Raw genomic sequence first — 22,031 nt, forward strand, 5'->3', positions numbered from 1 at the left:
AACATGTCAGAGCACCTGGAGGAAACCCACCCTGACACAGGGAGAACATGTCAGAGCACCTGGAGGAAACCCACGCTGACACAGGGAGAACATGTCAGAGCACCTGGAATAAACCCACGCTGACACAGGTAGAACATGTCAAAGCACCTGGAGGAAACCCACGCTGACACAGGTAGAACATGTGAGAGCACATGGAGGAAACCCACGCTGACACAGGTAGAACATGTGAGAGCACCTGGAGGAAACCCACGCTGACACAGGGAGAACATGTTGGAGCACCTGGAGGAAACCCACGCTGACACAGGTAGAACATGTCAGAGCACCTGGAATAAACCCATGCTGACACAGGGAGAACATGTCAGAGCACCTGGAGGAAACCCACGCTGACACAGGGAGAACATGTCAGAGCACCTGGAGGAAACCCACGCTGACAGAGAGAGAACATGTCGGAGCACCTGGAGGAAACCCACACTGACAGAGAGAGAACATGTCGGAGCACCTGGAGGAAACCCACACTGACACAGGTAGAACATGTCAGAGCACCTGGAGGAAACCCACGCTGACACAGGGAGAACATGTCAGAGCACCTGGAGGAAACCCATGCTGACACAGGGAGAATATGTGAGAGCACCTGGAGGAAACCCACGCTGACACAGGTAGAACATGTCAGAGCACCTGGAATAAACCCATGCTGACACAGGGAGAACATGTCAGAGCACCTGGAGGAAACCCATGCTGACACAGGGAGAACATGTCAGAGCACCTGGAGGAAACCCACGCTGACAGAGAGAGAACATGTCGGAGCACCTGGAGGAAACCCACACTGACAGAGAGAGAACATGTCGGAGCACCTGGAGGAAACCCACACTGACACAGGTAGAACATGTCAGAGCACCTGGAGGAAACCCACGCTGACACAGGGAGAACATGTCAGAGCACCTGGAGGAAACCCATGCTGACACAGGGAGAATATGTGAGAGCACCTGGAGGAAACCCACGCTGACACAGGGAGAACATGTGAGAGCACCTGGAGGAAACCCACGCTGACACAGGGAGAACATGTCAGAGCACCTGGAGGAAACCCACACTGACACAGGTAGAACATGTCAGAGCACCTGGAATAAACCCATGCTGACACAGGGAGAACATGTCAGAGCACCTGGAGGAAACCCACACTGACACGGGGAGAACATGTCAGAGCACCTGGAGGAAACCCACGCTGACACGGGGAGAACATGTCAGAGCACATGGAGGAAACCCACGCTGACACAGGGAGAACATGTCAGAGCACATGGAGGAAACCCACGCTGACACGGGGAGAACATGTCAGAGCACCTGGAGGAAACCCACACTGACACAGGGAGAACATGTCAGCACCTGGAGGAAACCCACGCTGACACGGGGAGAACATGTCAGAGCACCTGGAGGAACCCACGCTGACACAGGGAGAACATGTGAGAGCACCTGGAGGAAACCCACGCTAACACAGGGAGAACATGTCAGAGCACCTGGAGGAAACCCACGCTGACACAGGGAGAACATGTGAGAGCACCTGGAGGAAACCCACGCTGACACAGGGAGAACATGTCAGAGCACCTGGAGGAAACCCACGCTGACACAGGGAGAACATGTGAGAGCACCTGGAGGAAACCCACGCTAACACAGGGAGAACATGTCAGAGCACCTGGAGGAAACCCACGCTGACACAGGGAGAACATGTCAGAGGACCTGGAGGAAACCCATGCTGACACAGGGAGAACATGTCAGAGCACCTGGAGGAAACCCACGCTGACACAGGGAGAACATGTCAGAGCACCTGGAGGAAACCCACACTGACACAGGGAGAACATGTCAGAGCACCTGGAGGAAACCCACACTGACACAGGGAGAACATGTAAACTCCACCAGAGGGGCTCAAGCCAGGAACTCTCTTGCTGTGAGGCAACAATGCTAACCACTGAACCACCGCACTGCCCTATCTATTCATTTATCTATTGTCGTTCTCTTTGAGTATCCAGAAAAGTGCTCTATAAATCCATATAAATATTATTATTATCATTATTATTACTATCTTTGCAGTTTGGTGATGAAACCAGTTTGACTGCACGGTGCCTTCATGAGGAAAAAAATGTTTGGATAGTCAGGAGGATTCATCCTCTGGGGAACATGAGCGTGTGGCTAACATGCTGCTGACATGACAGAAGAATGATGTTTGAGTACAGCCATCATCATCATCATCATCATACCTGCAGCTGACTTATCATCATGAATATGGAGGTGAAAAATGACGTGCTGCACCTTTAGTCAGACCGACGAGCAGATGTGGAAATAACGAGGTGTCTCAAGTGTTTATATGAAAGAGTCATGTAGAGACACTGATCACTGACACGTGTCTGTTTGCTCTGATTAATTATATTCATTTAGATTTTAATAAACAGCACTAATGTCTGCAGAGGAGACGTCTTTCTCATGTGCATCTCTCTCTGGCCAATCAGATTCCAGACCCCCCCCCCCACCACACACTCACACACACACTCATACAGACACACACTGTGGCAGCATAAGCTTCAGAGAGGCAGAGATGAAAACAACAAAGTGTGTGGGCCTGAAACAGAAACAGGAAGAGACAGAGAGCGAGCGGAGCAGTAAAAGGAGGAGAACAGGAGGAGGAGGAGGAGGAAGAGGAGGAATAGGAGGAAGACGAGGAGGAGGAGGAGGAGGGTCTGAGATGGGCGGAGGATGCTGAGGGGAGAGAGAGAGAAAGGGGGAGGAGGAGGAGGAGGAATAAACCAGAGTGGAGGAGAGGAAGAGGAGGAGGAGCTGGGAAAGCACCAGAGGAGGCAGACGCAGCTCACAGCTGAGCTGAGAGTCAGACAGGAAGCAGCTCGACCTGCGGCTCGCTCTCACATCTGGAGAGGAACAACTTCTCCTGTCTGAGAGGTGTTTCCTTCTTTCTCTGAGCCTCAAAGGAGAAGAGGAAGAAGACGAGCTCACAGCTGCACGTTTCACAGATTTCTCTTCTGCATGAAAATCTCTCCTCCCACTGCTGAGGGGAAAGAAGAAGGAGGAGGAGGAGGAGGAGGAAGGGCTCTGCACATATCAGCCGGAGGACAGAGACACAGAGCAACGGAGCAGTGAGTGAAAGCTGTGAAGTGAAGTGGACAGGATGCTGACTTGTTTGAGAATCTGATGAGAGACTCAGGGCGAGCTGTGGGCGGCAGACAGCTGCGGCCGCGATTCACAAAACCTGACTTGGCACAAAATCAAAGAGATGCTACAACTAAGACGAAGCTCGCGCATCACGAGAGGAGCCACTGAGTGAAAGTTGAAGCTTTGACTGTTTGCTCTGTTTACGTCTGGAAAATGAGTTTCATGTCCACATGAAGCTGGGACGAGGCTGGCCCAGAGACAAAGTCATCAGGAGGGGACATCTGTGCGTGCTGGAGGTACGGAGGAGCAGTTATGGGCTAAATGGATTTCCAAGAGGTGAGAGGAAGTCATGCTGAACGCCGTGCGCCGCTGCTGCTGTCACCATGTTTTCTCTGGACGGAATAAAACACATAACAAAGGAGAATATTTGAACAGCTTCCTGCACCTGCTCTTCTCTCCACTTTTCACAACACCTGGATGAGTTTAAAGCCTCTGAACTCTGACTGAACTCATCGTTCGTCTCCATTATCTGTGTCTAAACACTGCTGGAGACAGAGCTGGATTTGGTTCCACCTGCTGAGCACAAATTATAGAGCAGAGGGAGTTTGTTTGTTTGCAGCGACACACCTGGACCTGACTGCTGGTGCCTTTTTGTTATGTAGCCACCTCTTTTTCTTTTTTTTTTTTTGTTTGCCCTCTCCAGATGGCTGCCGTGCTGGCAGGTGGATGATGCAGATGCAGTCGCCTCATTCCACATTAACTGGGTTTCACAAAATAAACGATCAGGCCGGAGCAAGCGGGAGGCAGAAATGAAAGCGTGCATCACAGTGACAGTGTGTTTGTGCCCTGTGGCTTAAACACTGTGAAGGTTTCTGTCTCAGAAGTGAAGGCTTTAAACATTTACACTGACGTATCTGCCTGCAGCTCAGGAGGCTTCAGCTCCAAACGTAAAGAGACTGGGAGCAGATAAACATGAAAAACAAGTGGACAGAGTCTCACGTGTTCGTCTGTCAGTAGTTTGTGTTTGAATGAGATGAATCCCACAGCATGAAGGATGTGAAACACACATTTACAGAGTGTAGGGAGTAACAGAGACAAAAGCTGGGTGATAGAGTACACACTACAAACACATCTGGTGCCCGCGGCCTGCTGGTGGCATCATGCTGAATGTTGCTGGGAGCACTGGTTTTCTGCAGGGTGTGGTGGCAGCAGCGGTTACAGCAGCATCACCGTCATGGTGGTCTGTCGTTGTCTTGTTAGTTTGTCTCCAGCTCCCCCAGCTGAGCCGTGTCCAGGCCACCATCTGCCTGTCTCAGGGCTCCTCCCAGGCCGGCGGATGTGTCTGTGCCTCAGACATCCTCAGCTGCACCGCCCTGAGTCTGGACCAGGTCCCCAGAGAGATGCCCGTCTCCACCGTCACTCTGGATCTCAGCCACAACCGCATCGTACAGCTGGACGGGGGCAGCTTTGAAGGACTTTACCGATTGGAGACATTACGGTTAGCGCACAACCAGCTGACCACTATTCACCCGGGGGCGTTTCGAAACACCTCCGGGACTCTGCTCCGACATCTGGACCTGTCGTCCAATCAGCTTCGTGTTTTGGGGCAGCACTACTTCCTGGAATTGCCTGGATTGGAGGAATTGCTGCTGTTCAACAACCGTATTGTCCGTGTGGAGAGCAGAGCTCTGGCTGGGCTGAGCAGCCTCCGCAAGGCCTACCTCAGTCACAACCGCCTCACTGACTTCCCCTTCTTCTCCATCCAAGAGCACAGCCACCCTCACCTGTCCCTGCTGGACCTGTCCTCCAACCGCCTGCCCAAACTGCCCCTGGAGGACATATCAAACTTACCCATCTCAGTGCAGAGAGGACTCTACCTTCACAACAACTCCCTGGTGTGTGAGTGCTCCATGTACGGACTGTTCCGGCACTGGGAACAGAGAGACTTTGCCTCTGTGACAGACTTCAGAAAAGAGTACACCTGTCTGGTCTACGGGATCCAGAGAGGCACCGTACGCTTCTTCCAGCACGACCGCTTCTTTGAGAAATGCAACCTGACTGCGATGAGTCAGGCGTTCAGAGAGCAGAACAGCAGTGTTTCAGTGAAGGCAGGGAGTCCAGTGCTGCTGCACTGCGTGACCACGCTCACCGGACATCATGTGACCTTTCTGTGGGTGTCACCCAATCAGGAGTACGTGGCACCGCCGGGAAACAATGGGTCATTGAAAATGTTCACCAACGGCAGCCTGGAGATCGTGGCGGCTCGAGCTGCGGATGCTGGGATCTACTGGTGCATGTCTCTGGACCAGCAGCAGCAGCGCAATGAGACGCGGGAGGTTAACGTGACGGTGTTGCCACACCACGACGAGCCTCATGAGTCGTTCAACACCGGATTCACCACCCTGCTGGGCTGCGTGGTGAGCCTGGTGCTGGTCCTCATGTACCTGTACCTGACGCCCTGCCGCTGCCCTCCCTGCCCTAAAGTCCTGACCACAGCCACCGCCACCCCGAGCCAGGGGAACGAGGCCGGGGCGGGCAGCGCCCAGTCCTCCATCCTCACCCCCACCCCACCGGCGACCACTGAGGGACCGGGCCGCAAGGTCAGTACCAACAAGCATGTGGTCTTTCTGGAGCCAATCAGAGAGCAGCAGAACGGCAGACTCAGGGCGGGGCCGGCAGGACATTTGGGTCCGGGTTTATTACTAGAGGCAGAGCAGCACTCAAACCGCAACCAGTCGCAACAGAGGGTGGGGGAGACAGACTCCATCATGTCCATGTTCTCAGACACTCCCATCATGTTGCCATAGCAACGGGACTAACAGAGACAGAGACACAGACTGGCACCATCATCACCTGTCACTTCCTCCTCTGCTTCTCCGTTACCCCCAGACCCCCTCCCACTGCACCCACTGCACCCACTACCACACCCCCTCCCACTGCACCCACTGCACCCACTACCACACCCCCTCCCACTGCACCCACTACCACACCCCCTCCCACTGCACCCACCGCACCCAGCACCACAACCCCTCCCACTGCACCCAGCACCACAACCCCTCCCACTGCACCCAGCACCACAACCCCTCCCACTGCACCCAGCACCACAACCCCTCCCACTGCACCCAGCACCACACCTGAGCAGACCAGTATCCCACTCTCTGCTGTCGCCTGGTGAAACAGAACAAGTGCAATTTGCAGATTTTGAATACTGTTAATCAAACAGACACATATTGTAGTTTGCCCAGCTGGAAGCCGCTGAGTCCTACAGCCATAAACCAACGCACTGTGACGGGACGGGCTGAGACAGACTGACAGGGACGGGACGGTGTTGACGGAGAGGACACAGGAGAGAGAGGACAGTACGAACCTGTCAGAATTAAAACAAACCAAAAATAGAGAGATTGTGAAGTCGCGGAGGAGCTGCCTCAAAGTCTGAGCGAGGAAACTGTTTGAGACGAAGTTGAAAGGACCTTTTCCTGCCAACACGACGAGCATGGACCGCTGCTGTCCCTTTAAGCACGGCTTGTACCTTTAATAAACATTTGCTGCGGATGCCTTCTTGTCTCCTACTGAGATGTAGAGAAAAGAAAAAATATCTTTTTGTAGAGCTTTTAAGATTTTGCTTTTTTTCAGTCGGTTGATTAGAGCCAAACCAACTTGTGTGTAGTGTCGCTCTGTCACAATGTGAAACGTTTTAGAGTAGACGAGCAAGAGAAGAAGAAGAAGAGCTTTTAGCAAGTAAAAATAGAAACCGTTTTAAAGGATAAGGTTTGAACTCCCATCCCCCTTCCTCCTCCTCCTCCTCCTCCTCTGGAACCTGATTACTGTCATCATCAGTCAGTACAGAAGTCAAGGAAAAACAAAAGGGAAATAAATGAATTAGAGCATCAGCTGAAATAATTTATGCTGCAGAAGAAGAAGTGTTATGTTGTTGAGTTGGAGGCAGTGAACTTTTTATTGCTCTTTTTTTATTCACTCAGTCAATAAATGTGGAAATGAATCTGTAGAGGTGAATCTACAGCAGGACTGACAGACAATCAGGGCGGACATGTTTCTGTTTTTATTGTCTTCACTGTATTCACTGCCCCCCCCTCCCCCCCACTGCCTCTGTCTCCTTCCTGTCTCCACCTGCGTGTTAATAAACCTCTGTGTCTGGACCGTCACGGGAACGTCTGCCTTCTCATTGTTACCAACAAAGAGTGTGTGTTACATATCATATATATCACCATGGTTACAGCCCCACGCGCCGTCGTACGGTGTCGGCATGGATTGTGAACGACGACAAGTCTCGTACACGGTATTACATCGTGTCATGTGTGTAGTGTGTCACAGTAGACGACAAAGACGACGTCCCAACAGAAAGTCTCGCATTTTTGATTTTCTTTTGGTCTTCCACGACTTCACAGCCGTCACTTCGACCAAAAGGAACACAGAGGCTACCGGCTTCATCTCGAACACACGCCTTCATTTATCATTCTGGTTTTAGTTTAATCAAACTCGACACTTCCTGTTTCTGTTTCAAATTAAAAGCCCCTTTTCATTTCAGCTGAGAGAATCTCTTCATTTTATGAAAAGGCTTTTATTGTGAAACATTTGCAGGAACTTCCTGTGGAGGATTCAGTGACATGTACAGTTTTCATGCCGTAGTACAAATGTAGCTCCGCCCATCTGGTGACACTTTTTACGAAACTACAGTTGTAAAAGACGTCGCGGTGGACCATCGTGTTGTCTGACATGTCTGTCAGCCAAGTCACAGACAGACTTTATGACTCCACAGTCGTCTGATCTGACAGAGTGACGGACAAACGTGTAATGGAGTCTGAACCCGGCGTTAGACATCGACACCTTCTCAGGAAATCTGTGGGTCATGTCTTTACTGAAGGATTTCTGCAGGATGTCACAGTCAGTTTCACTTTTCATCACGACACTGGGACGATATACAGTCATGTGAAAAAATTAGGACACCCCATTAAATACTCAGTTCTTTAATAACAAATGTTCACATATCGATGTCTGATCTTGTTTTTCTTTATCTCTGGGAAAGAAAGTGATTAAATTGCAGGTAAACAACAAAAATTAACCTTGTTTTACTCATTAAACAAAAGATATCAATAAAAATGCATATTCTAACTGAGGAAAAAGTTAGGACACCCGACCCCCTGATAGCTAGTGTTACCCCCTTTGGCTGAAATAACTTCAGTGAGACGCTTCTTGTAGCCGTCTACCAGTCTCCGACATCGGTCTGAGGAGAGTTTGCCCCACTCCTCAATGCAGAATTCTTTCAGCTGTGAGATGTTTGAGGGGTTTCTTACATGTACAGCCCGTTTCAAGTCACCCCACAGCATCTCAATGGGATTAAGATCTGGGCTTTGACTCGGCCGTTCCAGGCCTCTCCATTTCTTAGTTTTCAGCCAGTCCTTGGTGGATTTACTGGTATGTTTTGGGTCATTGTCATGTTGCAGGGTCCAGTTCCGCTTCAGCTTTAATTTTTTTACAGATGGTCTCACATGTTCATCACGCACCCTCTGATAGACGACAGAATTCATGGTGGATTCTATGATGGTGAGCCGGCCAGGTCCTGCTGCAGCAAAGCATCCCCAAACCATGACACTTCCACCTCCATGCTTCACAGTTGGTATGAGGTTCTTTTCCTGGAATGCTGTATTGGGTTTACGCCAAACATGTCCTCTCTTCTGACGTCCAAATAATTCAATTTTAGACTCATCTGTCCAAAGAACATTATTCCAGAAGTCCTGGTCTTTGTCTGTGTTCACTCTGGCAAACTTCAGTCTGGCCTTCATGTTTCTCTTAGAGAGCAAAGGTTTCCTCCTTGCACACCTCCCATGAAAGTTAAACCTGTGCAGTCTCTTTCTGATTGTAGAGGCATGCACTTTCACATCAACAGTAGCAAGAGCCTGCTGTAGGTCCTGTGATGATACTTTAGGGTTTTTGGAGACTTCTTTTAGCACCTTGCGGTCTGCTCTCGGGGTGAACTTGCTTGGACGGCCAGACCTGGGCCTGGTGGTAGTTGTTTTGAATGTCCTCCACTTGTAGACTATTTTCCGGACGGTGGAATGGCTGATTTCATATTCTTTTGAGATCTTTTTGAATCCCTTACCAGACTCATAAGCTGCTACAATCTTCTTTCTGATGGCCTCAGACAGCTCTTTTGATCTCACCATGGTGTTCACTGTCACTTCAGCAGTCTGGAGCACACCAAACTAAATGTCTGAGGTTTAAAAGGGCAAGCCTCCCTCAAAATGCTGAGTAACGATGTTCTAATCATGTGCACCTGATGTGATACACCTGTGTGTGATTTTAAGTGGGAATAAATGTGGGGGTGTCCTAATTTATTCCTCACCAGAAATTGCATTTTTTTAAAATTACATTTTACAGAAAGTTATAAAAATCTTTTCTTAAGTTTTAATTGTTTAGTTATATTACCTGAATCTCCCAGTATTGTTAGAATTGATATTAAATATCCATATGTCCAAAAACACACAGGCTTTCATAGGGTGTCCTAATTTTTTCACAACTGTATATGTGTGTGTGTGTGTGTGTGTGTGATTAGAGTGTGTAATGGGCTGAGACCGGAGGAAATGTGTTTATTAGCTGCTGAGTCTGAAGGAGGAAAGAAAAACAGCTGAGAGCATTAAGACCTGACGAGTCTCCTCAGCAGAGTCTCTACGAACCACTGACTCTGACTTTAAACTGGTTCATCTCACACTCACTGAAACGCTCGTTAACTCATTCACACACAACACGTCTGTGTGCAGAGACACATCAACAGTATTCACAAAACATTTTCACGTTGCACCGGTGCGTCTTCACTCCACATTAAACGAGGTCTTCTCAGTGAGGCTGTCTGCACGTGCACTCACTTCCTGTTCTGACTGAACTTTAAACAGACGACAGAGAAAGAAAGACAAAGTGTCATTCCTTCTCAAATGAGAAAACAGACTATCTCAGGTAACTTATAGATCTCTCTGTTGTAGCTCCCAGACTGCATCACACCACCGTCTCTAGCTAGCTGTTAGCATCCCACAATTCTTAGCAGAAACATTCGTCTTCCCGTCGATCTCCCTCCAGCCACATGCCCACTTCTTTAGGTTTCTGTGGTGAAATGAGGAGGTATCATATCTGTAACTCCTCATTAAACCTCATGAATCAGCTGCTCCTGATTTCAATGCAAGCGACAGAATAAAAATAAAAACAGGGCGTCAGACTAAAGTTCAGCTCAAAATGGCGTGCTGCATCACGCTGCGTCGCGTCACAGTTTGAACAGTCCAACAGAAAACAATGCAATCAGACTGATGTAGTCACACACACTATTAACACAAAGATTGCACACAGCATACACCCCAACACACACACACACACACACACACACACACACATACAGACAGACAGACAGACACTGCAGACAAGGAAACCATAACTGAAGGAAAGGTCACATGTCGTGTGTCCTAGGCAAGTTAAATAATAATAACATGTACGATTCAACTTTCTAACTGAACTGCAGATGCACCAATTGTGAGATGCAGCGACGACACTGATACCAATGTTTATAAAAACAATTTGACCAACAGCTGATACCGATGTTTGATATTTCTTCTTTGTTTGTTTCCAGGGAAACACAGAAATCTACACTATAAAAAACAAAGTCCTTCATCCCACCTTTGAATAGCACAAATTTAATGACACACATTTATGAAACGACCTTTGACAGAAGCTTTTTACTCTATATATGATCCATCGTAATCTCTGATATCTGTTTTACAGTGCTGTGAAAACATCGACCCACGTCTCCTTCAAACAGCTGATTTATTCAAGTTTCTCACCAGAAGCTTCATTTTACCAGATGACATTGAACACATCACGTCATGTTGCTGTGTAGTTGTGTTGTTGTGCAGAATACTTTTAGTTAAAAACAGTAAAAGATCAACAGTTTGATTTTTGTTCTCGTCCTATCATGTGTGGCGTCCCCTGATGGATGACGGCGCCCTTAGCACTCGCCTGCCCTGCCTATGACACGGGTGCCACCGTCAGTGACAGCGTTTGAATATTGCGTTGGAGCCAGACTGTGGCGTCCGCTCTAACGGAGTTAGCGGGGCCTGTAACACATCACATCTCTGTAGTTTCACCTTTGACTGAAGAATCTTTGCAGCACATTAAAAACTGACATCAGGAGATGCTGAGTGACGCTTTGATCTGAACGTGGGTTTGTTTTCCTCGTTATTTGTCTCTGAGCAGATCAAAGTGTTGACACCAACAGTTTCAGACTTGAACAGTGATGACTGACGCACAGAGTCAGAAACACTCAACCAATGAAATAAAAGGAAGCCCTCTGTCTCCATGAGATGACATCATCTATCTTAAAATCTACTTATTGTTTAAAGACAGAGTTGTAACACTCCTCAGGTCCGTCTGATCCCAAACAGCTGAGAGGAATTAAAAATTCATCTCAAACAAGAGCTCAAGCTCTCAGGAGGTCAAAGTGACACTGAGGTGTTTCCCACACAGACTTTACTCAGCACAGGTACCTTAACGCCGTCAGAGTGAATCTGACGACTCATTTCAACATGTTGTATTTTTTAAAGCTCCCAAGAGAACGACGCCATCTGTGATCAATTAACGAGCGGACGAGCTGAGATTCGCTCGCTGCCCGGTGGATGTAATTCTCTCCTGACAAACACTCTGGAAGGAAGCTGATGATCATCATGAAACAGCGTCGAGTGTTTTTGGATATCAGATCTGAGGATACACAGACTGAAGCTCAGATCACAGTCAGGCTCAGTGTGGCTCTGTATCAGTCAGGGCAGGACTGGTTTGTACGGAGTGTTTCTGTCTGTTGTGGACGTCCACACTGAGGGTGAGAGAGAGAGAGAGAGAGAGAGAGAGAGAGAGAGAGAGAGAGAGAGAGAGAGAGAGAGAGAGAGAGAGAGAGAGAGAGAGAGAGAGAGAGAGAGAGAGAGAGAGAGAGAGAGAGAGAGAGAGAGAGAGAGAGAGAGAGAGAGAGAGAGAGAGAGAGAGAGAGAGAGAGAGACGGCTGATATTGTCGGAAAATATGAGCTGTTATCTCCATATTTAGACAGAGTCTCCTGGAGGCAGCTGTTCACATGAAAAGTGACAGAAATAGTACAGAGTTCAGAGCCTCCCAGTGTGTCTCGTCATTTCTGTGACTTCACCAAACATTCACACCATCACCTGCTGTGATTGGTCCATTCTGCGGAGGTGAGAAAGTAAACTGGGCTTCTTCTCACAGCTGAGGTCAACACTGTGACCGTCAGTCCGTCCTCCTCCTCTCAGAGGACGGACTTCTCGTCAGAGCTCGGGCTGGAAGGGTTAATGTGAGCGGGAAGTGAGGAGATGTTCTCAGTGTGGAGCACTTCATGTGAAATGGAGGGCAGAGCGGCCATTAAATATTGAACAGGTCTTCCCTTGTGCTCCGTCTCTGCTTCAAAACAAGTCAACATTCGGCTGTAACTTGTAAAACAACTGCAGGAAACACGCCGCTGGCGTCAGAGATCAGACAGGAAGGAGATCTTAGTTTCTGGATTCAAGGAGAAAAGTTTACAGAGGAAAAACTACAATGTTGAGAGGACATAAACTGTCAGCTGTCAGACTTCCTGTAACTCTGACAGCCTTTAAACGCCACCGACGGAAATACAGAACATACATCGATGGTTTTTCATTTTCAAACAAACCTTCAACAATAAAACCAACATGGATGCTGGTGTTCTGTCAACACATCCTCACTGTGACCTCGTCACATGTCCACGTTTGGTCATGGACTTTCCACGTCCACATATGACGTCCAAGGTACCCTGGGTGTGTTGGTTGTTGACGTTCTGGGACGCCGTGTCAACTTCAGCCTGTTACATGCATTGTCTGTTTTCAAAATACACTTCTGTTTTCACAGGAAATGTACAGTTTGCATACAGTCTCTTTCAAAATAAAAGCACAACCTCACTATGTACTAGACTATGTACAGAGAGAACTGGACACAGCGTTGGAGGCGGAGCCTCGTTTTGAAAGTTGTTCAGTTGCTACATTACTGACCGAGCAGCTAACTCCCAGTCCAGCGCTCCACTAACTTAAACTGAAACTAATGGTAGAATATTTGTATTGAGATGTCAAATCTGATTCGCCTGACGTGACTCTGAGTCTCTTATGATACAAAGGTAAAGAGTTAATGACGACAAACTAAAGCATCCATGAGGCTGTGGAGAATGAGGAGCTGCTGGTTCTGGACGTGTTTCACTCCGTTCTGTTTTCCTTTTCCATCTTTTGTCTTTAAATAATCTCCTTTAAATGATACCCAGAATCCTTGGGTCCTTGTTTTCTAGTGCACAGACAACTGATTATAGTGTGTATGAAAGTGTGATTGAGGTTTTATTTCTCACACACACCAACAGACTCAAACTGCCTGAGGTTCAACGTGTGCCGACACACTGAGTGTGTGAGCTCCTGTTAGAGAGGAGGAAGAGTCGCTGCTGCGTCTCAGTCGACTTCTACATCTGCCCAGAGTCTTGTCAGGTTGAACACTGTGCTCACAACAGACAAACACAAACATGGTTCTTTGACTGCTGTTCAGTTTATGAAGTGATGAAGAAGAGAAGAGGAAGAATAACAGACAGAAACAGAGTGTCTGTGCTGAGCAGCAGTAAACTGGGAGTGTTGGCCACGTCTTGGATGAAGAGCGACGGGAGGGGACATGAAGGAATAAAGACAGAGAGACAGACAGACGGACAGCTGCTGGGTGTCTAAACTTAGTGCTGTGTCAACAACATGGTGTCAAATAAAACACATGAACACAGGACTGAAACACGCACCGAACATCAGGTCAGCACATTCACTTCAGCCGGGAAGTCCACACGTCCAGAATCACTGAGTTTACTAAGTGACAGTAATAAAAACTATATTTCAATATCATTTATCTGGTAATGACTCGTCAGCTAATATTCATGTTGTTTTTTACATTAATACAAATACTTTTGATAAATGTGGTCATTAAAGATACTCTCAGTGTGTGGTGCAGTATTCATCTGCAGAGACGTTGCTGGGTGACGAGAGGAGACAGAGTTAGGCTGCGTTCACACCTGCTCTGTTTGGTTCGGTTCAGTCTAACTCAGGTTCGTTTTTGCAGGTGTGAACACAGCAAACTAACCGGACTGAGACCTTCTTGAAGAGGTGGTCTCAGTCCGTTCACAAAGGAACTCTGGTGCAGTTGGTTTGTGGTGAGAAGGTGTTCCGATATATATCACATCTGTTTAGGAATGACATCACTGTTAGATTTTAAGCAGTAGTTAATGTTTTGTCTGAAGGATCCACAAAGGTGTACCTCAGGGAACTGTTTTAGGGCCACTACAGTTCTCACTAGACATCAATGTGATCTCAACACTCAAAATATCATTTTTATGCAGATGATGGTTTTGGTCTGCAATGTCGAAGGTCGTCTGTGTGAATGTGGAAGTTATTCAGTCTCTGACACAATGCAGACTGTGGAGGTCGGACAGAAGCGCCAGTTCATGATATTTTTCCAAAGCGTCAGTTTGTTTTTAGAGTAGCAACAACAAACAGTTACTGTGAGCCGGTGAGTCTGAGCAGACAGAAACACCAAGTACACCACAGGACAGAGCCGATGTTTTATACGACTGCACCATAACAAACTCTTCCAACATCCATTAAGAAGGAATCCCCATCTGATGCTCCCGTTCCGTCTGCTCTCTCATTCTCTACTAAAACCTATCGCATCATTTATTCATGAAAACCACAGAGTAAATAAAACCACATCTCTCTATAGCTCCCTTTCCTTCTCACTGCACACTGAAGAACTGTTGGAAAAGTACTACTGGAGATCATCTGCTGCTCTGAAACACGTGGAACAGTTACAGAGGAGAAATCAAGTTAATCTCAGACACGTCAGAGTTCAGGGTGAAAACGACTGGTTGTGTTTAACTTCAAACCTGATGACTGGAAGTGTCGCCAACCACCGATCAGTAAATCATTTAAAACACACAGTGCGGGGCGGCCTCCAGCTCAGCGAGCCAAGTGTCCTCCTCATAGAGGCTGAGTCCTCTGCAGCGGCCCAGGTTTGATTCCGACCTGTGGGCCCTTGACAGAATGACAAAATAATGCCTAACATCACAGAGCTACTGTACTGCTCTGCTCTGACGCTATCTCATCAACAGCCAGAGAAGTTTCCAGGCAGATAAAGACGCAGCATGTGTCCGGCTGTGTTACAACTGGATTTTACAAATTATGGTGATTTTCTTTTCGCTTTTCAAACACGACACTGTGAGAAAAAAATTAAATCATTCATTTCTAGAGACTGTTTATCGATACACATCTCATGTCAGTCTGTCTGAGTTTTATTTAAATACTGGTGACCACCGCAGAGATATTTTGACCCCGGAGTGAACTGAGATCGAAACGTTCCCCTCTGAAGACAGACGTCAGATGTTAGTGTGTGTTTGTGGGATTGTGTGTGGTTGTAAAGCAGCTAGAGACAGATGTGTCTCTCAGGAGGTGGTGGAGACCAAACACAGAGGGAACAGAGAGAATATTGGACAGACATTCATCAGGTGGACATTATCAATCATGACACTGAAGCAACACTGGGAGACGTTTGATGGTTTCAGGGTGTTGACTGTGAGATTTTACTGCTTTCATTTCCTCCAGTTTAACCTTAGAGCAAGCGTTGGTCAGGTGACATCACCTGGGACTGATGCTTCTGTATGTTTCCTGATGTTTTATGGATCAAACTGATCGATTGGGAAATTAATCACTTGTTTCACCTCTGCTGCTGTAAACTGTGACGCTAACATGTACCATCTCAGTTAAACCGTCTCATTCTGTTTCCTTCCTTCTTCCCTATATGTGTCTCCCTCGTCCTCCTTCATCTTCCCTCGTTTCCTTGACTTCTTCCACATCCTTTCTGACCTGTCAGACCTATCCATCACACCTCTACTCTCTGCTTCAGCCCTGAAACTCTCAGCCTCCGTCTAAAAGCCTCCATGTGCTGACCCTTCACCACCTCTGAGCCACTCTCAGACCCTCCTCCTCCTCCTGTCCTCACCCTCCTCTTCTTCCTCCCGTCTTTTCTCTGTCTTATTTTCCTCAGAACTTGTCTCTTCGTCGCTGTCTCCCACCCTCCATCCAAGCTGCTCTGTCGTTTCCACGGTAACAGAAGACCACCGGGATAACAGCAAACCTGCTTCAGCACCAACAAAGACACACTTGCGACACACACACATACACACACGTACGTACACACACAGACTGTTAGACAAACACTCGTGTGTGTGTGTGTGAGAGTGCGTGTGTGAACACTGATGTCTCTGCGTCTTGTTTGAATCATTAAAGTCATTTTAGTGAAACATGATGTTTAGGGGTCAGAGAGCAGAGGACGTCTACCTGGCAGCTGTGTTGATCATCGTATCATGTTTTTTTAACACCTGCTGGTTTCATGCCGTTTAAAAGATGTGATGATAAAGTGAACAGATTTTTGGACGGTCGGTCAGATGAAATAAAACATCTGCAGACGTCACGTGTGGCTCTGAGAAATAAAACAGTAGGACGTGTTTAACTTTTACATTTTACTGACAAAACTATGAATCAATTTATGGAGAAAATGACGGGCAGATTGATCAATGATGAAAATAATTATCAGTTGCAGCCTGAGAAGAGACTGAAACAAGAATAACAACAGACCTGCATAATCATTATTATCATTATATTATTAAAAAGAGATTCTTAATCTCAACGGGACTAACCTGGTTAAATAAAGGTTAAATAAATAAAATAAAAATTACCTGAGTACAGGTCATCTCTCACAGATATGCAGCGTCACTACTAGGGATGGGTCACGATTTTCGATTTTTGAATAGTCGTTTTATTTTTGAAAAATTGATTTTTTAATGCGACTATTACTATTTGCCATCTTATTTCCCCCCTTTATTTGACATGCAATTCAGCTCCTAACCGCACGAGGGCAGTATAGGATTGCTACAGCGGTGTGAGATGCTCTTCTACAAACAGGAGAAACATGCAGAGACTACTACTCTGTGAGGTATGTCCGCAGTCATTCGGGCTTTCATAGTCGAGCGCACTTCCGTGTTGTAGTTTCCTGTAAAAATGTCCATAAAAAATCCCCGCGATGTGAAAAATACATGCCGAGCAGTCACTGGTGTGCGCGCACAGGGCTTGCGGACGTCCGCTTTGAGTCCACACGGACCTCCGTGGAGTCCGTTCCGCCTGAGTATGTTCGGCCCTTTAAAGATGAATGGATCTCTGTGTGCGTGGCTCGGGGGGGGGGGGGGGGGGGGGGGGATTATTCAAAAAATTGTCGAATACTTGCCACGATTTTCGAATAGTGTTTTTGCTTGTGTTGCCCATCCCTAGTCACTACAAAGCTCCATATTGATACGTGACAGTTAAAATAACTAATAATGATGTGTTGGCCGATAATAACTAATAACTAATAAATCAACATGTCTCTGAACGAGCTCACACTCAGGCTCCGCCCACACGTATACAGATGTTTCTGTGAACTGAGTGTTTTGGAAACAATGATGTCATCGCCTCAATTTGCACATGCCCAGTGCTGCTTTGTGTACTGATGCTTTGCTAAAGTTTGGCTAGCACTGCTTGGTCTAAAGACAACTTCACACTTTAACTTTGTGTTGCTGCACCACTTCAAGGGCGAACTGAGGCGTCTGCTGCGCCCAGTGTTTTTTACTCCACCTCAGCGTCTGTGGTTTAAAGTCCACCTGAGCTGACAGTTCTGGATCAGGACCAGTGGAACCAGCAGATGGTGGGACACTTTCCAGACTGGGACTGTTGTTGATGAGGATCAGTGGTGATGAGATCTCCAGGAGGAGTCTGAGAAAACTTATCGTTGGCCTGAACACACACTACAGTAGACAGCCAACCACAGGGCCACGCTGCCAGCGGGAGCAGTGCTGCTCAGGCGCTGCTCAGCTGCAGAACATCAGAGATGCAGAGTCTCGCCTTTTTTCTGCGTGACGATTTTCAGCAAAACTAGACAGTGAAGATGTTTTTTTGATTCTCATATTGACATCGTACCACCTCTCACTACAGTTTCATTGTTGCTATCTGTCACAGACGTGAATAAATATAAATATTCCTTTATAACTCAACACTTCCTGTCTGTTTCAAAATAAAAGCCCTGTTTCTGTGAACAGAATCCCTCCATATGTAAACAAGAGGCTTTTTATTGTGAAACATTTGACCGTGTTGTTGAAAATGCAGCGGCTCGTTAATGAGACGAGTATCTGATTAACTGTGGGGATCCAGTTCTCTGCAGCAGCAACACTGTCTGTGTGAACACTGCACGCATGCAAGTGTTTGAAGTTGTTTTTGCCTTCTGGTGTGGACGGAGATATTTTGTAAAATGCCGGTCGTGTGGACAGAATTATTTTTTGAAAGGAGGGAGAAGTCGTCGGTCTGCAGAAGTATCTGTGTGGAGACAGCCTCAGTTTGACCTTTCTCTACTGACATCCACCGAGACTGAAACATCTGCGACCAGCTGACATCACCCTCTGATCCTTCAGTCAGGAGGAGCAGATCTAACTGAGGTCAGGTGACACACACAAACAGACAACCATTACCACTGGGAGGATTCACTGGGAATTCTCCAGTTTACCCGACGAGTACTGGAAAAATCCCAGAGAGGAAGGAAAGAGACACAACGTTCACCCGCAACAGATCCAATCTGTCGGAGTCCTGCAGACATCATCAGATTCACAGAGAGAAACATCAGTCCAATCACAGCACACACACACACACACACACACACACACATACACACACCTGAAGAAGAACTCTGTAACCTTCCAATAACTGTGTCCCTGAGACTCAATCACTAAACGACCAAACACCATCTTCACTTCAATCAGCAATCAGAGCTGATCTGTGTGTGTGTGTGTGTGTGTGTGTGTATGTGTGTGTGTGTTACAATGATGTTTAATGCATTAACTAACATTAGCACAGATGCATGACACACACTGGCTGAGCGTCAGTTTTAAACTAATGCAAAGTGTTCACTGTGAAAATCAAACTATATTAATTAATAAATGTTAAAGTCATAATTGTGTTTACGTTCCGTCTGATGAACTTATATAATAAATGATAAAACACTGAAACGATCCACGTGTACGAAACTGAACTGATGACACGTCTCCCGTCTTTAATTAGTGGTCGTTAATATTCAACTGGTTCGTTAAACACTGCACGAGAAACCAATACAGCGACCACTCAGCTTCACGTCACATCAGCATCAGCATGTTGTGATGATGCCAACAGGAAGTTCACATCTGAAGCTGTTAGCATGCTAACATTTGCTAATTAGCACCAAACATGTCTGTAATTAAAACATGAGTTAAAGAGAATCTTGTGAAACAGAATAAAGATCATAAATATGTTTATTTACTGTGTTTGTGTATCAAAGTGTGTTAAAGCCCAGAGTCGCTCAGGTCAGGAGAAAATGTTATTGTACGAAGCACATTTCTCCCCCGGGACACAATCAATGGACTAAAGAAGTTATGCAATAACTCAGATTTTCCCTCATGGGCTCGATAAGGAAATTCCAGGATACCTGGAACCCTTTGCTGGAATATACTGACCTCTTACACATTATACCAGACCCAGAAGAGGACTGATCAACTACACAAATCATCTTTCTTTTTGACTCTTTCCCCCTTGTTTTATTTTTTTTTTTTTTTATTCTATTTATTTATTTATTTAATGTTATTTTATTTTATGTATTTATTTTTGATGTGTTTGTTTACTCACTTGCCTCTATGTGCCTCATGACCTGAGATGGGTGAAGGTACGGGGGTGGGGGGTGGGTAAGCGGGTTTGATGTTTAAAAATTGCCTGTTTCACTTAACACTGTCTGTACACTACTGACTGTTGAAAGGCTTTGAAATTCAATAAAAAGAGTTCAAAAAAAGAAAAGAAAGAAAATGTTATTGTACGTTTCTGTAAACTATGAATACGTTACACTTGTATGTTTCATACACATCACATCCATGTTTCTAAGGTGACGTAGTGTCTGAGCTGACCGTCAGCAGGATGTGGAGGGGACAGTAGATGATGTGACACCGCGGAGAGACGCCTGGCGAGCTGCAGACACTGTTCAACACACGACAGCACTGTTTCTTACAGAGTCATCTTTAGCCACTAAAAGCAGTTATTTTAATCTGAAACATGACATTTTGTGGACAGTTTTTGATATTTTTCAGATATTTCATAAGCATTTTTTTCAGACATCACACTGGATGTTGTAGTGTATTAGATCCATGTCACACAGTGTGGCTGCACTGATCAGACTGATCGAACTCACCGTCTGTGCGAGGCTTCCCACAAATAAAGATAACAGAGATACAAGCAGAACATCTGAACAAGTGCAGCAGCTGAACTTGACCGTGATGGTGAGCGCCAACAGACGACAGGTAAACACACTCTGTTGTCAAGGCAACGTAGAAGCAGTCATTTCAGAGTGCATTAGCTGACATTATGCTGAGGACATTAAACGTCTCATACATGGCGTGAAGTCGCTGTGAAAGGTGAACTATGAGACCTGAGCACAGAGGAGAAGACACAGTGTTACAGCACTTATGATTAATATTCTTATTATCAGCGTGAGCTCACTGTCTCTGCTGACACACACACACACACACACACACACACACACACACACAGATGATCAACACATTAAACTCTGTTCATTCATTAATGAGGAGAACCAGGGAAATGAAGCTCAGTGTGTCCCAGCACTGGGACGGACAAACAGACGGACAGATGGACGGACGGTTCAGAGGCATTAAAGCAATGAGTTGATGATCATGTGACAGCTTTTACAGAACATGAATATCTGTGTCAGACTCAGTGTGACAGGTTTAAATGTTACATATCATCTCTGAATATTCTGCATTTTGGTCCTGTTTCGTGTCAAAAGGCTTCATGAGCTGTGTTGTGACGTCATGAGGAGAGCAGTGTAACTACACAGGAGACTAAAGGTGAAATTAAAGCTAAACATTTCCTGTTTCACCTGCTGAGCCACAAACAGGCCTTTGGGACAGCAGAGACGACATGTTGGTGTGACACAGAGTTTGTTAATGACTAACTGATGATTCTCCAGCTGTACTGACGCAGACGCATGTTTCAAATCTGATCCTGTTGGAGACCACAGCCCGCTGCCCACCACATGAACCCCCCAACCGCTCAGAGCGCCTGTCATGGGCAGCCCCCTCACTCTGACATCTCTCCACTTAGTGCATGTATAGGTCCAGTTTGTGCATGTGTGTGTGTGCCTTTCAGACCTGTGTGTAATTGACAAACAAAAGTGTAAAATTGAATTTCCTCTCAGGGATTAATAAAAAAGTATATTAATAAAGTATATAAAAAATAAATAAATAAATAAATGTGTGTGTGGAACATGTGAGCGCTGCTGCAGCACAGACGACACACAGATACACATCATGATGAACACACTGCAGCTCCTCTTCCAACAACTTTACACTACGAGTCACATTCACCCATTCACACACATGTTCACACACTGTACATGGTGCCACCTGCAGCTCAGCTTTAACACACACACACACACACACACACACACACACACACACAGATGCAGCAGCCATTTGGAGCATTTCCAGGCTCAGTATCTTGCTCGAGGATGCTTCGACATGCAGACTGGAGGAAGAGGAGGAGCTGGGGATCGAACAGGCGATCCTCCCATTGGTGAACAACCTGCTCTGCCTCTGAGCCACAGCCGCCTGTCATCACGTCATATTCATGCGAACACACTGAAACGTTCACTGTGACTGCAGCTGCATTTCTAATATTTG

General features: G+C 46.6%; 2 protein-coding genes across 2 annotated transcripts in view; one reads left to right on the plus strand and one right to left on the minus strand.

Moving 5' to 3' along the window:
* rnf123 (ring finger protein 123) overlaps positions 1–22,031 on the minus strand; it is a 192,233-nt gene that overhangs the window by 60,608 nt on the left and 109,594 nt on the right. The gene's annotated exons all lie outside the window — the stretch shown is intronic.
* On the plus strand, positions 2,564–9,406 carry amigo3 (adhesion molecule with Ig-like domain 3). Its single transcript, XM_033627201.2, has one exon. The coding sequence runs from the start codon at positions 4,311–4,313 to the stop codon at positions 5,955–5,957; it is 1,647 nt and encodes a 548-aa protein (XP_033483092.2). The 5' UTR covers positions 2,564–4,310; the 3' UTR covers positions 5,958–9,406.

Source organism: Epinephelus lanceolatus, chromosome 1 (assembly GCF_041903045.1).
Source record: "Epinephelus lanceolatus isolate andai-2023 chromosome 1, ASM4190304v1, whole genome shotgun sequence".
Lineage (NCBI taxonomy): Eukaryota > Metazoa > Chordata > Actinopteri > Perciformes > Serranidae > Epinephelus > Epinephelus lanceolatus.